At 29.4% G+C, this 14,513-nt stretch overlaps 2 protein-coding genes across 2 annotated transcripts; one reads left to right on the top strand and one right to left on the bottom strand.

The window, feature by feature from the left end:
* LOC124847908 (uncharacterized) lies at positions 1–578 on the bottom strand. Its single transcript, XM_047325502.2, has 2 exons — positions 429–578; positions 1–334 (listed from the first exon to the last, which is right to left on the bottom strand). The coding sequence occupies exons 1-2, from the start codon at positions 568–570 to the stop codon at positions 183–185; spliced, it is 294 nt and encodes a 97-aa protein (XP_047181458.2). The 5' UTR covers positions 571–578; the 3' UTR covers positions 1–182.
* A 6,410-nt stretch (positions 579–6,988) lies between these two features.
* Positions 6,989–14,452, top strand: LOC124848023 (uncharacterized). The gene is made up of 12 exons (XM_047325629.2): positions 6,989–7,354; positions 7,746–8,225; positions 8,308–8,387; positions 8,613–8,759; positions 8,843–8,996; positions 9,168–9,277; positions 10,899–11,074; positions 11,659–11,722; positions 11,830–11,948; positions 12,312–12,401; positions 13,841–13,955; positions 14,142–14,452. Exons 1-12 carry the CDS (start codon positions 7,099–7,101, stop codon positions 14,313–14,315), a joined length of 1,965 nt encoding a protein of 654 aa, XP_047181585.1. The 5' UTR covers positions 6,989–7,098; the 3' UTR covers positions 14,316–14,452.
* Positions 14,453–14,513: the final 61 nt, after the last annotated feature.

Below are 14,513 nucleotides of genomic sequence, written 5' to 3' on the forward strand. Positions count from 1 at the left end.
TTGGTTTTAATTATGTCAACACACAAGTTCATGGTTTAAGTGTGGATTTCCTAGCTTCAAAGTACAAACAATATCTATACATTGAAGGCCCCAGAATATAGGACTGCAGATTAATAAACTAAGCACTGTGAGAGATTGATGCCCTTTCTAACAAAAAAATGAAGAAAAAAAAATGGAAAACTTCAATTATGAATGGGTGGGTTCCTTTTTGCAGGTGTGTAATCCATTGTATCCAACTCATCATTGCTCTCTTGTGCACTTTCATGTTGTGGCTTAAACAAATCATTTTGACCCTTCTTAACTGCATCATCCTTAATCTCCCTCAAACTTCTGGCTGCAAGAAATTAACCAAAACTAGTTAGAATATGATATGCAGAATTAATACTAATCCTGATTAAAGAGTTGCAAACATAAAAGTAAAGTATTACCTCTGGCTGTCATGGTGGTGAAGCTAAGCAACAGAAAAAGAAGAAGTAAGTGCTTGTAAGTTGGTGATGTAGCCATTAACTTGGGAGTGTCTTTGGTATGAAAGTGTTTGTGTAATGATAATTTTGCACTTGCATAAGACATGGCCTGGTTGCCCTCTTTTTATAGGAGTATAGTTACCCTTAAGAGGGTACAACCCTTGACGACAAGGAAAATATTGTTGCCATTGTGGTTCTAATCTATGTCTCCTGCTTTGTCTTCCTTGAAAGGGACAACACTTTGCATGGAAAACAGGATCTGAGTTAGGAGCAAAAGTGGTTTCATTTCTTCAATGCTACTTGTTTGGCATTTTGTGTCCCTCTACTCTTGGCACTGTAAATTAACCAAGATGCATGATCTACGACCAAAAAATAACCCTTCATGGAAAACAGAAACTCCATAAAAGACAAAGAAACGTTCTGGGGAAGGAGAGGGACCCCATTCTCCTTTGTGGAATACACTATTTGACCATAATTTAAGGGTATTGTATGCTTATGAAACAAGGACTCAACCAAACATTTGGCTATGGCCCCTATCCAATCTCAACATATAGGTGAATTTCAACATATATAGTAATCTCAGAGACATCAATGCTAACACATGCAATCCATGAAACATCAATTTCTTTCATTTATAACTTGTACAATCACACCTTATACATTTCTACATACTTTCTACACCATTCTACACTAAATATATATATATATATATATATATATATATATATATATATATATATATATATATATATATATATATATATATATATATATATATATATAAGAGATATAATCACTGCATCAACCCATCAATTTTTTAAACATATTTCCTTCATAAGATAAATCATTTTGTTCACCAAAAATGAGTCTTAAATTTGTATCATAATACAAATATTCTTTTATTTATTTAAATTAATAAACTTTTCTTTAATTTTTTTAATGGGGTTTCATACTTACAATCTTTTTCATCTTTCATTCTCTTCTTACGACCAAACTTATAAGAAAATAAGAAGAATATCTTAGTTTTGTGGAAGAATATTGCTACAACACTCAAGAAATATAAAAAGACGAAGTTATAAGTTATGAAGTTAATAGTCACGTATTCATGTGAAAAAATAAAATTTAGATTTTCATAATTCAAAATTTCAAAAAGTTATTAGAAAGATAAAACTCAATCTTTTCAAACTTATATCTCTCCTTATATTATAAGTGCATCATTTTATAGGGATCAATTAGACAATAACTTCTAAGTTTCACTTTAATTATCACTAAGTAATATTTAATATTTATTAGTAATTAACTATCACTAGTAACTAGTAACGTCCTTAATTCACATTAATCATTGTTTTTTAGAATGAGAACGTCAAGTATTCACCTTCTTGGGATTTTTATCTCATGTGACTATTCAACTATTTAGTTAGAAATATAATAAAAATTACAAAGAAAAATTGAAATTGTATTGCTCCCTAAAGATCACATCACATAACTAGATAGAACACAAGGCTTAAATGTGCTCATGAAAAGAAAAGAGTTAAATTTATTTGTTCAACAGAGTTTGTAAAAGATTGTGGCTAATATAATAGAAGTACAATTACATGTGGAAGTTTCATGAGGTGTTACTTAGATGTACCACTTACTTATAATGATAATAATAGGTTAAATGGTTAGATTTTAAATAAAAGATACAAAAACCTAGTTATGTTATTTCTTTCACTGTAAAAAAAGGTATAATTAATTTGGGAATGTTTGAATTATCACTTAAGATGAGAAAACTACTTTTCTATGATTTTTTTTTTCGAATAATTTCATCTTATCTAAAATTTTATAATTCTTGAGAAGATACTTAAAGTTTATCAAACTTCATTGTTTATGATATCTATTTTTATTTTTATTTTTTCGTCTAATTAAAATTCTACAAGTTATAAATTTTTGTTATTATTTTTTGTCTAATTAAAATTCCACAAGTTATAAATTTTATGTTTGTTCATATAATTTTTTTTATATATTTTGCATTTATACTTTAATGACGAAAATTCATTGACATTAATCCTCTTTACAAACTGATCATAAACTCTAAATCTAACTGAAACTTGTTTTTAATATTTATCATTCATAATTTTAATAAATGTATTAACTAGTACAAAGTTGTTCTAGCTAGCTTTACCTATGAGTTTTTAATAGCATTAAAATGAGTTTTTGTCTATCTAAAATATATAGTATAAATTTATAATGTCCACTTTTAAGAATGAAATTTGAGTAAGTCCAAAAAATAAGCATAGAATGTACCACAATCTTAAAGGATATTTTCGTTTATCAATGTTGGTCTTGTAATTTGTATATTAGTTTCACCTATAAGAACGTTTTAACATTAAGTTTCTATAAATCAAAGTCAAGAGATGAGAGGCTACTAAGTTTAAAATATCCAATCTCAAGAATTCATTACACCTTTTATTAGATCAACAATTACTTTATAATATATATTTGATCATTTTATACCATATAAATTTATATTATTTTTTATCTTTATATATTTCGATATTTTTAATTTAAAAAAATCACCAATATAAAATTCGATAAACCTTTAAATATTCTCAAGAGTATCAATACTTATTTTTCAAATTGTTATCATCTAAAGTTTTTTTCCTTTTCAAATTAAAACCAAATAGATTAATCATGTTTTTAGTTCTAAAACATATGAAAAAGTGAAATGAAGTCTTTTCCTCAAATTTTAATACATTTTTGTTTTCAAATTTTAAAAATGAATAGATATAATCATTTTAAAATAATGATGTTAATTTCTTTTAAATTTTTTAAATAGTGATTAAAATTAACATTTGAGTCAGAACACATGCAAACAACTCAAGTATCATCATAAAATATGTTCGATATACATAAAATATATATTCGATATACATAAAATACCAACAACTCAAGTTTCATTATAAAATATGTCTGATATATAAAAAAAATTTAATTCAACTAAGTTAAGATGACTATTATTTTTTTAAAATTTAAGACTAAAATGTATTAAATTTGATGACACTGGCCAAATCTAGTTTCGTTCCAAATTTAAATATTAAAATCATATTTAGTCCTTAAATTAATTTATCATTGTAAAAGTTATTCAAATGATTGAGTTTGAATAAAAATAAATAATTCATACAATAATAAAAATCAAACGTATACAAGTCTATATTTTGTGTTTGAAGTCTTATAGGTGAATCCAAGTGTAAATCAACAAAAGTTAATTTAACTAGATTGAACGTCAACTCTTCCATCATCTTTTTATATCTCTAATTAATCATGCCAGCTACTTGTAATGAAGCTAAACATAAAAGGAAAAGATGCATTAATGATTAAAAATAGAAAATAGATGTGACTCATATTGATGCCCTCCAATCATTTTTAGATAAGTTATTGAACACTGTTGACTGATGAAAAATCACCACATTAATCTAATCGTGGGGCTCCAACGTCCCTTTATTTCCCATGCATAAACTAAATATTTACCTAACTTTTGGCTTAAGGAGGATAATACTGATGGAAAAAAGGCATTAGGAATAACCACGTTAATTAAGTGAAAATGTTAGTAATATTTTATGGCTTAAATTTTTTTACTCAATGTAGATATTTTCAGATTTCAAAACCCTTCTAAAGTTTTTCTAAGTATACTTGTATTGTTCAAATTTAGTTATTTTGGGACACCAAGTAGGAATGATAAAATGAATTGTGAATTATTTTCATATATACACTGAATTTATATTTTTTGTATAGATTTTAACAAAATTTTAAAAAATATTAAAAATAAAACAATGTATTGTTAACAGTGTTGTGTCTGTCAAAATCTGACTGCTAAAGTTACTGATCAAATGTGACAGCTAGTAGTAGTAGTCTCTGAGTGGTGTGAAAAATGTATCCAGCAAATCTTTTTGTCCTTTTTCTTTTTTGTTTTTGGAACAGCGTTAAACAGAAAAAGAAATTATGTAAATTACTGATTTTTTATGAAGATAGTAATTTTACATATTTGCAACGGATACGGATAACATAATAGTATAATTATTTTATTTTATTTTTTCAATGAGGTAAAGTACGAAACTTTGTTCTCTTCCCTTATATAGAAACTTATAGTAATAATATTTTTTATATTAGTTAACACAATAATTTTCTTACAATAAGATCATATATATATATATAAATATTAAAGATTATAATAGTTGAGATAATATATATTTGAGGTGATGGTGATGATAGCATGTATGTGTATGTATATGTCCGGATTTTGGGTAAGGTGAGAGAAGGTGGGTCATGCATTGTTCCATGAAATCCAAACGCGTGGATGCATACAAAAGGTGAGATTGATGTATTGAGATGGTGAATGATGAATGATGGATGGGAATGCATGCATATTTGCTTTTACTTGTCTGTGTTGCATACCCATTTAGGGCACAAACTCACATGTTTTGTTCCTCCTCCACTAATCGTCCACGCCACCTCAATGTCAGATACATCAACTTAACATTTCAACCACACCACTCCTTCCACGTGATGAATTCACATCATATATATATATATATATATATATATATATATATATATATATATATAATATTATAATAACTTTTTTAATTGAGACTTTTGTTCCAATACATTCAATAATCCCGTTATTTAAGAGTCGAAGCTAGAATGATTTAAATACATCTTTCTTTTTCAGTCTTACGAGCATTTAAGGACAAAAAAATAATAAATATTTTAGACTCTAAGATAGATATCACCTTAAATAAATAATTAATTATAACTATGTTATCTTAATACACTACGTGTCAAAACATATATTATTCATATTTGTCAACTTATTTATAATTTAATTTCAAAAGTTTGTCTCGTTCAAATATTTGAATGTAAACAACTTGATTACACTGCAAAAAAAAAGAAAAAAATCTTTCAAAGTGAAATTTATAAGTAGATGAATAGGATTATTATGTTAAATGGATTTATCTAATTTCAATATATATATATATATATATATATATATATATATATATATATATATATATATATATATATATATATATATATATATATATATATGAAGATTTATTAACTTTGTTAAAGTTTACCAAATTTGAATTAAAAAAAACTCTATTCATTAAAAAAATTTAGTATTTTAATAATTTTTATTTTTAAATTAAAATAAAAAATAAATTAAAAATTATTTAAATACCTTTAACTTTAAAACTTAAAATTTATCTACTAAAATTTAATATATATATATATATATATATATATATATATATAACTATGTTTTTAAGTTAGACTATTTAAATTTAATATATACAACTCAATTAATTGAATAAAACATAAATATAAAACAAAAACAATTAAATATTTAAATATAAGAATTAAATTATTAATTAAAAACACAAATCTATTTCAGAGTGTAGTAGAGTTGCTCAATTTTGTTCTTATCATAATTTATGATATTGTCTAAATCTAATCAAAGTCAAAACATAATAAATTACGTAACTTCAGTTTTGTTTAATTAATTGCTAAATATTATTTTTAATAATTATTTTAAAAAATCAATTGCTAAATATTATTCCTAATAATTATATGTAATTCTAAATAATAACTAACTTTCTATAACTTTAAAATCCATAATTATATGTATTCTTATGTAATTATTAATTTTCACATTTTAATCTATTGCAAAAAAAAAACAAAGTTATTAAAAGTTTGAATACCACTGTTAAACATAAATATATATATATATATATATATATATATATATATATATATATATATATATATATATATCTTTATGATTAACTCCAAAATAAGACAATACTTGATAAATATATATATGTTCAAGTAATTATCAACTTTATATCCTAATTTATTATAAAATTTTATTACATTAAAAAATAGAATAACATTGTTAAATTTTTTTTCTATAATTCTAAATTAAACAATGCTTCATAAGTATATGGATATTATAATAATTTTTACTTGATAGAATTACAAACGAGTCACAAAATCTTTTCTGGGCTAACAATGAAGCACTCTTAATTTTGCATCAAACAGTTACATCGTACTTAATACAAAACTTCTCATTTTATTTTCCTTTTTTCCCCCTTCATATCCTAATTCAAACATAGTGGTAAAGTTTTATTAAAATAAAATTGAAATACTTATTAATCTTAAACTATACACACTTCTTGTATGTTTTAAGTAATAGATACTCAATCTTCTCATTTGTAAATAAATATTTAGATCTTCTAGCTTTTAACAAATGAAAACTCATTTTCTTTATATTTTCAACAAATTTATTTTATTTAAATTAATATATTTAGTAAAACTTAATTAATTTAAATTTTTAAAATATAAAAAGTTAAAGAATTTCTGTAGAAAAATGGAATGACTTAATTATAGAAAAATTTCTCTCACAGTTTCCTAATATATTGAATTAATGACTTATTTTTGTTATTTTTTTTTACACTACATCAAATTAACATTTTGAAAAATGTTCTAGTAAGGATATGATATTCAGGGAAACCAAACACGCCGTGGAGACTCTGATGCCGCGCTTATTCGAAGACGGAAACAACCAGACACTGTGGCAGAACCGAACCCAATAATGGACCCTATCATCCTTTCTGATGAAGAAGACCCCTCAACGCCGTTCCCCTTCCGTTCAAAGAAACGCCGAACCGAACCGGACCCAAACCGCACCGTTTTTGTCATCGAAGATGACCCAACCCCTAAAAAATCCGTCACCCCTTCTATCGTTCCCGAGACTCCAATGTCTGCGCTATTCGGTTCCGAGGTCGCAATCGTCAAATGCACCATGCCTTCCGTTCCTACCGCTAGGGTTTCGCCTAACAAAATCTCCGGTCAATTCACTTTCTCTCACTGCTACCACTTTAGCTCTATCGCCCTCTCTTTTCTGTGCCCCATTCTTTCTTTTCAAGATGCATTTTCCGTTATTTGTTTTCGTCTGGAACTCGAGCAATACTCATTTTCAGTGGTTGTAAAATGTAGCACTGCAGTTACGTTTTGTAAGGCTAATTAATTTACTATTTAATCATAATTTAGACTTGCATTGGTAGGGTACTTGTTTTGGACGTGCTAATTTATCTTTGGGATTTGTAGTGGAGTTGAACTTTCTGTGCTTTATGATTGTTGTATGTTCTCTGCACGTTTTTTTTATTGCTTGTTTTCATTGTTGTGTGAGAACGAACATTTTGAGCTGAACAGATTGGATTGTGTTTGTTTGTTGTTCAGGGATTAGTCAAATGATATGTTTGGAGTCAGATAATGAGTCCGAACATTGTGGAATGGGCAAACGGGATGAGACTGAACCGAGAGATTCTAGAGGGATTTCGAATTCAGTGCGGTCTGGAAGTTCTCCTGGTGTATTATTGGAATCAGGCAACACGTTGGGAAATTGTGGAATGGACAAACGGGATGAGACTGAGCCAAGAGATTCAAGATGGACATCAAATTCAGTGAGATCTGGGAGTTGTCCTCATGTATGTTTGGAATCGGATAACGAGTTAGAAAATTGTCGAACAGGTGAATCCGATGAAAATGAACCAAAAGAATCAAGATGGACTTCAAATTCGTTGGGGTCAGGAAGTTCTCCTCGTATATGTTTGGATTCGGATAATGAGTTAGAAAATTTTGGAGTGGGCAAACGAGATCAAAATGAAGCTAGGGATTCAAGATGGACTTCAGATTCGATGGGGTCTGGAAGTTCTTCTGGTATATGCTTGTTGATCAGTTACACTTGTTCTTCACTGCCTGGAATGCTTTGTTTATTTGTTTATGTAATTGTAAATTACAGAGAGGCACATTTCGCATGAAAATGCTACTCAAACTGAAATGCTTGGGAACGACCTTTCAAATCCAACTTCTTTACGAGTGGTTAGTTTAGTTATTTTATCATTATTTTCTATGTTGTGTTTTTTCACATGCTTTTAATTCTTTATCTTTATTTTACTTTCATCAATAATATGAAGTTTGTTTATCGTACTTGTATTTGCTTCAAACGAAAAAGTGTATTCTGTTGATTTCCTGTACTTGCGTTTTGCTCCATGCATCTTAGAGAATGTCATGCTATTTTATGAGTTTTATGGTTGTTGTAATCAGGAAAAAATGGACATGGAGAAGGAGAACACCAAAAATATGAAAAAATCCAAAGTTCCTTCAAAGAACACAACCAAGGCAGTGGGGAAAACAAAAGTGACAAAAGAAGAAAGAAGTCGCCTGATGGAGGAAAAGAAACTACAGAAAGAAGTGTGTTTCGGTCTATAGCTCTGATTACATTTTATGAATTATATCATTCAGAATATGATAGCTCATGAAAATTTATTCTTCAGCAAGAGAAGTTAAAAAAAGCTGCTCTAAAGGCTGAAGCTGCAGAACTGAAAAAAATTGAAAAAGAAAAGCAAAAATGGGAAAAGGGGAAGTTTGCAATAAAATCCATTGTGGCAGAAATTGATGCAAAGGTAGTTGAAACAGGTTCGATTGGAGGTAGGTTATTAATATCTGAATACAAAAGTACATGATAACATTTCTACGTAGTTTCTTTTTCTCTTAAAACTAATGTTCTCTTCCGTATCTAAATTCATAACTACATAACAAAACTTAGGCATTTCTTAGTTATGACTTTCTTCATACAAAATTACTATTCCCTTGCTTCAGGACATCTGCTTACTAGGTTTGCTGAAAAAGGGCTTACATACCATATTACATCAAATCCAATCTCAGGGTCCATTTTGTGGTCTATGAAAGTTCCTGAACAAATTTCACAGGTAAGAAATGCCCTCAGTATTTCTCTACCCATAATCTGTATAATTTTTTTTATCTATTCTATATCCATGTCAGTTGCTTGCTGTATAAACTTTTCATTTCACTGTCTTTTTTTTGAAGTTCTACGTTATCATAGATCGTAGTTAATAGTTTTTTCTTATCAGTATGATAGTAGTTGACAGTGGATAATGCCGTGGAGCAGCTGCTCCCAAAACACTGTAGTGATAGTGCAATGACCACTTTTTTACCCTAAGTAGGTTTATATTACTCTCTCTCTACACACACACACACACACACACACACACGCTTTAAAATAAAGAATAGACACTTAAATATAAAACATATTTTGATTAATACTTAAAGCTTTTAACCTGTTTGATGATTACAATTAGGCCTCTTAAGCTTAAAAATCACCTTCTTCAGCTGAATTTTGGCCATTTCTTCCTTATATACATCAATTTCACCTCTCTTGTAAATCTCTTCCTCCTCCTTTTTACTTTCATTTTCGTCTTCTTCTTCTTGGGAGGAGCTCCCCAAGTCAAATCTTTGAACATCAACTTATCTTCTTGGACAGTTTCCTCATCTTCATTAACCATTTCTCCTGATAGCCATTAATTTTTTTCATCAACATCATTAGACCATGGCATCTGTCAGATCATGGTTATCAATGCTCTCTTTAATTGCTTGGGTGTATTTTATATAAACCAACTCTTGCAACTTTTGATGCTCATGTCTGCATCTCTCTTTAGAATACATATATTTTGTAAAAAAGATTGTTAGTTTGACATTCTTACATGAAATTCTGTAAAATGAAGTAATTTGATAATTGACAATTACTTACATGCTCAAAGATATTCCAATTCCTCTCACAATAAGATGAACAAGTTGAATTCAAGTCTTTAATGGCTATTTTTATAAATATGGACTATGTGATCCCTAATTATTTCACCATTCAGCTTTGATACACTTATGTAGCCCTCCTTGTTGCACTGTGTTCGTCATCCTTGTTTGCAGATAGCCTCTTGATACACTTATGTAGCCCTTCATCATTTCTCAATCATTTTCAAGTCTAGGATTGCCCTAAGTGTACTGGAAATGGAGATAATGACCAGTTGTATGCAATTGAGTGATGAAGTTGAAACTCCTATCCTCAACGAATTATGGCTTCTTTTCACTTGTCTACAACTTCATAATGCCCATTGCAGGTACTTTTCTAATTATCAATCAACCTAAGAACTGAAAGTTCCCATAACATAACCATAAGTCAGTAAATCACACTGGCCCAAAAACTAGGCATGAGCACCATGTTGGTTTCTCTTTTACCTAAAGTTATTTTAACTTCAATTACTCATAATAAGTAAACACCTCTAAGGTTTTTTTTTTTTTTATATGCTACCTTTTTAATGCGGGGAAGGTTGTGGCAAGTCCATATCTAACCAACCCTGCCTTGTTGGTGAACGTCCTTACAGTATTCAATAGATAAACTTTTAATCCTGCGTAGTGAGGACTTATATTTATTATCTGATTAAAACTTTTTTCTTTATATTCCAAAATCCAAATTTGATGAATATATTTGTGAGGATTTTTTTTTCTACTGATATCAATTTCATTTATCATGTGCAGCTTTCTACTGAAAGAATTGAGATTCCATATGTCCTGCTCATTTATGAGGCTGACAAATTTTGTAATCTCGTCATGAATGATTCTCTTTTTGATCAACTCTCTAGCATTCGTAGTCTTTATCCGTCTTATACAGTTTGTTACCTTACCAATAGGTTGTTGGCTTACATTAATAAAAGGTGAGTGATATATTACAATTTTCTTAATACTTCAATTCTACCATCAATAGGTCACATTTCTGTTTTGCTTAGTGTGCTGTGTTGATATAGTGTGTGCATATTATAATGTTAATTCATCTCGAGGACCAGACAACTTAATTGGTTTTAATCAAACTCCCGAAACTAATTAAGGGAATATAATGTAATAAAAAGGTTATTAGTACTTAATTCCTTTTTTACTGTATACATGCATTTAGATTTACTTTAATTTTGCCTAATTCATAGTCATTTATTGCCCTAATTAAGAAAATGGTCAGGCAGCCATCTGTATTCACTTACACCCTTGTGAACTTTTTTAACTTGTAAATAACATTCGTGTAAACCGTTACTTTTCTATTGAAATTTTATCCATAAAATAGTGTAGTTGGAATTTGAAACTTGTTTTACCTGCCTTTCCTGCATGTGAACTGAGAAGCTTGAAAATGTACCTCATTTTCTATTCTCAACGTATATTTTAAATACAAGATTGACTTGAGTTGCTTGCAGTATAACATTTTTTATTTCATCATATTTTATTGAAACTTTGTTTTTTTATGATTGGCCAGGGAACAGGAAAAATATAAGAACCCAGAAAACAATAGTTGTTGGAGACGTCCACCTATCGAGGAGGTTGAATAACTGGCCCTTTCATCATCAAATTACAAGGAATAGTTCATGTTTAAATTTCTTACCTTCTTTAACCATGTCTATCATTTTTATTTTAAATTGTCTTGTAGGTTCTGGCAAAACTAACGACTAATTTCAACAAAGTACATTCCAGGCTGTGTGTAGATGAGGCTGAACTGGCTGAACATGTTGCTGGTTTGACATGCAGTTTGGCATCATGTCAGTTCAGGTACTTGATGCCAGTATTTCATATATCGAATTGGTGTCTTGTCAATCTTGGAAGGAGAACAGTTTATATGCAATACTTCTACACGTAAAACCAGTTATGCAGAATTCATTGAAGGATAGAATTTGATATGTCTACTGATTATTTGCTGTTTCTATCTTATTAAAATATTTACTGTTATCTTTAAATTTGCATTAAAGCATTTACTTTTCCAGTTTTCAAGAACAACTTAAATGTACAAGAAGTGGTGGTGTCTGGAAGACATAATACCTGCCTGCGTTTTCTTTAAGACTGAATATATGCTCCTTACTTGTATGATTTATCTGTTTTTCCTGTTACACCAATTTTTGTCTGTTTAAACTGCAGAAAGAAGTTAACCCGGTTATCTGTATATGCAAATGGAGCCCTTATTCCAAAGGACTGTGTTGACCGGAATTTAATAAAGAAATCTTTGTGGTGAGTGATTTTGACGTTGTTATATTGCATAGAAAAAGCTAGCATTTAATTACTTAAAACAGAAAGTGTGAATTGAATTTAATAATTTTTTTTAGTAACTAGGAGAATTTATTTGGCTGAATCATTCAAAGGATTAATAATCTTTTTCTATTGCATATATTCTTCGAAACCAATACCTGATTATTTCTATTACTCAATACTCATTACCAGTAGTTCTTACCTTGTTTTCGTTGATTGATTTTGTTTTTATCTACTCATGTACTTGATATCTGTATATCTTGTCAACTTGTTTGTTAAAGAGTTAGATTGTCTAGATACCCAAATTAATGGTCACTGTTCTTTCTTTCTCAGTTTTCTTTTTTTATTTATTTACAATATTGACACAGATTGAAATTGGTAATAAGTGATATGACTTCCAAGTTGGTAATAATTTAAGCGCCTGTAGTTTGTGCTACGGCGTCTATTGTTTGAATTGAAATGACTTCATAACAAACTTCACATTTGGACTCTATGCTGTCAGATTAAAGGCAAGTAATTGTTTAGCTAAATAACCGTGCAGATAATGGTGAAGGGCAAATTGAAGGAATTCTTTAATTATGTTACTCGTTCACAATTTTTTATAAGGAACACTTGGGATCTTTCGTTACTTAAAATATATCTAACAGGGTATATGCAGATGGGCTTAGTGTTTGATGAAATTTGTTTTAAGGGTTAATGAGCTAGTTAGAAAAGGGCGGTCTTTTAACCTATTAATATGTTTAATGACTTGATGTTTTTGGTAAGAGGAGAATATGAACTAGCTTGTTATTTAATTTTAATTTGGGAGAGAGAGTTCTTTTATTACTTTGCGGATGAGCGTTGGTGCGATAGTTAGGTTATTGGAGGTAAAGTTGCGTACATCTACCCTCATGGCCTCACCGGATAGGTTTGGTGGGAGCCTTGTGCATTGTATGGGGTTTATTACTTAAATTAAATATAAGGTGAAGACCCTACTTAGATAGTGAGATTCTTCAGCTTCTTTTTCATTCATTCAAGATCAAGTATAAATGTTCCTCACTTTTGCGATCCGTTTCTCTTTTCTATCAAAATGTTGTTTCCAAATCTACAAAATAGAAAAAGAAGACGAAAACCAAAGGAAATTACTGCTTGGTGGCCTGTGTTATTTTGTATGTGATATATTTGTCATTTCTTCCACTCACTTATTTGATACTGAATTTTTCGTAGAAGAAATGTTTTGGTATATTATCCGGTTGACCTAAAATATTTGGTTTTTTATTGTTCAGTGTACGCAGTCAACAATGCTCTAAAACATTTATGTAGTATCGATACTTATAAGTCAGTCTCTTTGATTGTTGAGTAAATGTGGCCTGGGCAATAAATATCTCACTCAGCTCTTGCTGTCCAATCCTTACATTCCTCACCTTGACTTCCATGATCAGGTTAAAAGGTTTGGTTTCTATCCCCAAGGTTCAGCCACGATTTGCTATTGCTATCTGGAAGAAATACCCAACCATGAAGTCCCTTTTAAGTGTTTATATGGATCCTAGTAAATCGGTATGCGTTATTAAGATTTACTTTGTTTTCTTTTGACCTTCTTGATTCGATTGCAGTAAATTTGGCCACTAAGAAATGTCATCTGTTTGACATCTTTTAGTTGCTTTATTTACAAATAATTGCTGATGAAAGAACGGATGACAAGTTATGAGAAGGAAAAATAAGATTCTGCTTTTATTGCCACAGGAACATGAGAAGGAGTTTTTACTTAAAGACTTGATGACAGAAGGTTTGGTTGGTGGTGACCGAAGGCTAGGTGAGGTTTGTTCAAAGAGGGTATACAGAATTCTAATGGCGCAAAGTGGATCCATTAGAACCGATGATGTCGAGAATGGTGCCGATTTCTTTGAACGTCAGTGATGAAGAGCTTTCCCTTGTATGTTAACTCTCTCTAAGATAATGTGAATATGAAACGTGTCAACCTTTTAGATGTTTAATTGATTTTTACATGTACAAGAAACTTAAATATATTATTAATATTTTACATTTGTGATAAATTATGTCACATTTTCTCATCACTAATGAAGTTATGGTGCTGATTATTATCGGGTGATAAAA

Source organism: Vigna umbellata, chromosome 1, assembly GCF_029865625.1.
Source record: "Vigna umbellata cultivar VRB3 chromosome 1, Vumbellata_1.0, whole genome shotgun sequence".
NCBI classification, from domain to species: domain Eukaryota; kingdom Viridiplantae; phylum Streptophyta; class Magnoliopsida; order Fabales; family Fabaceae; genus Vigna; species Vigna umbellata.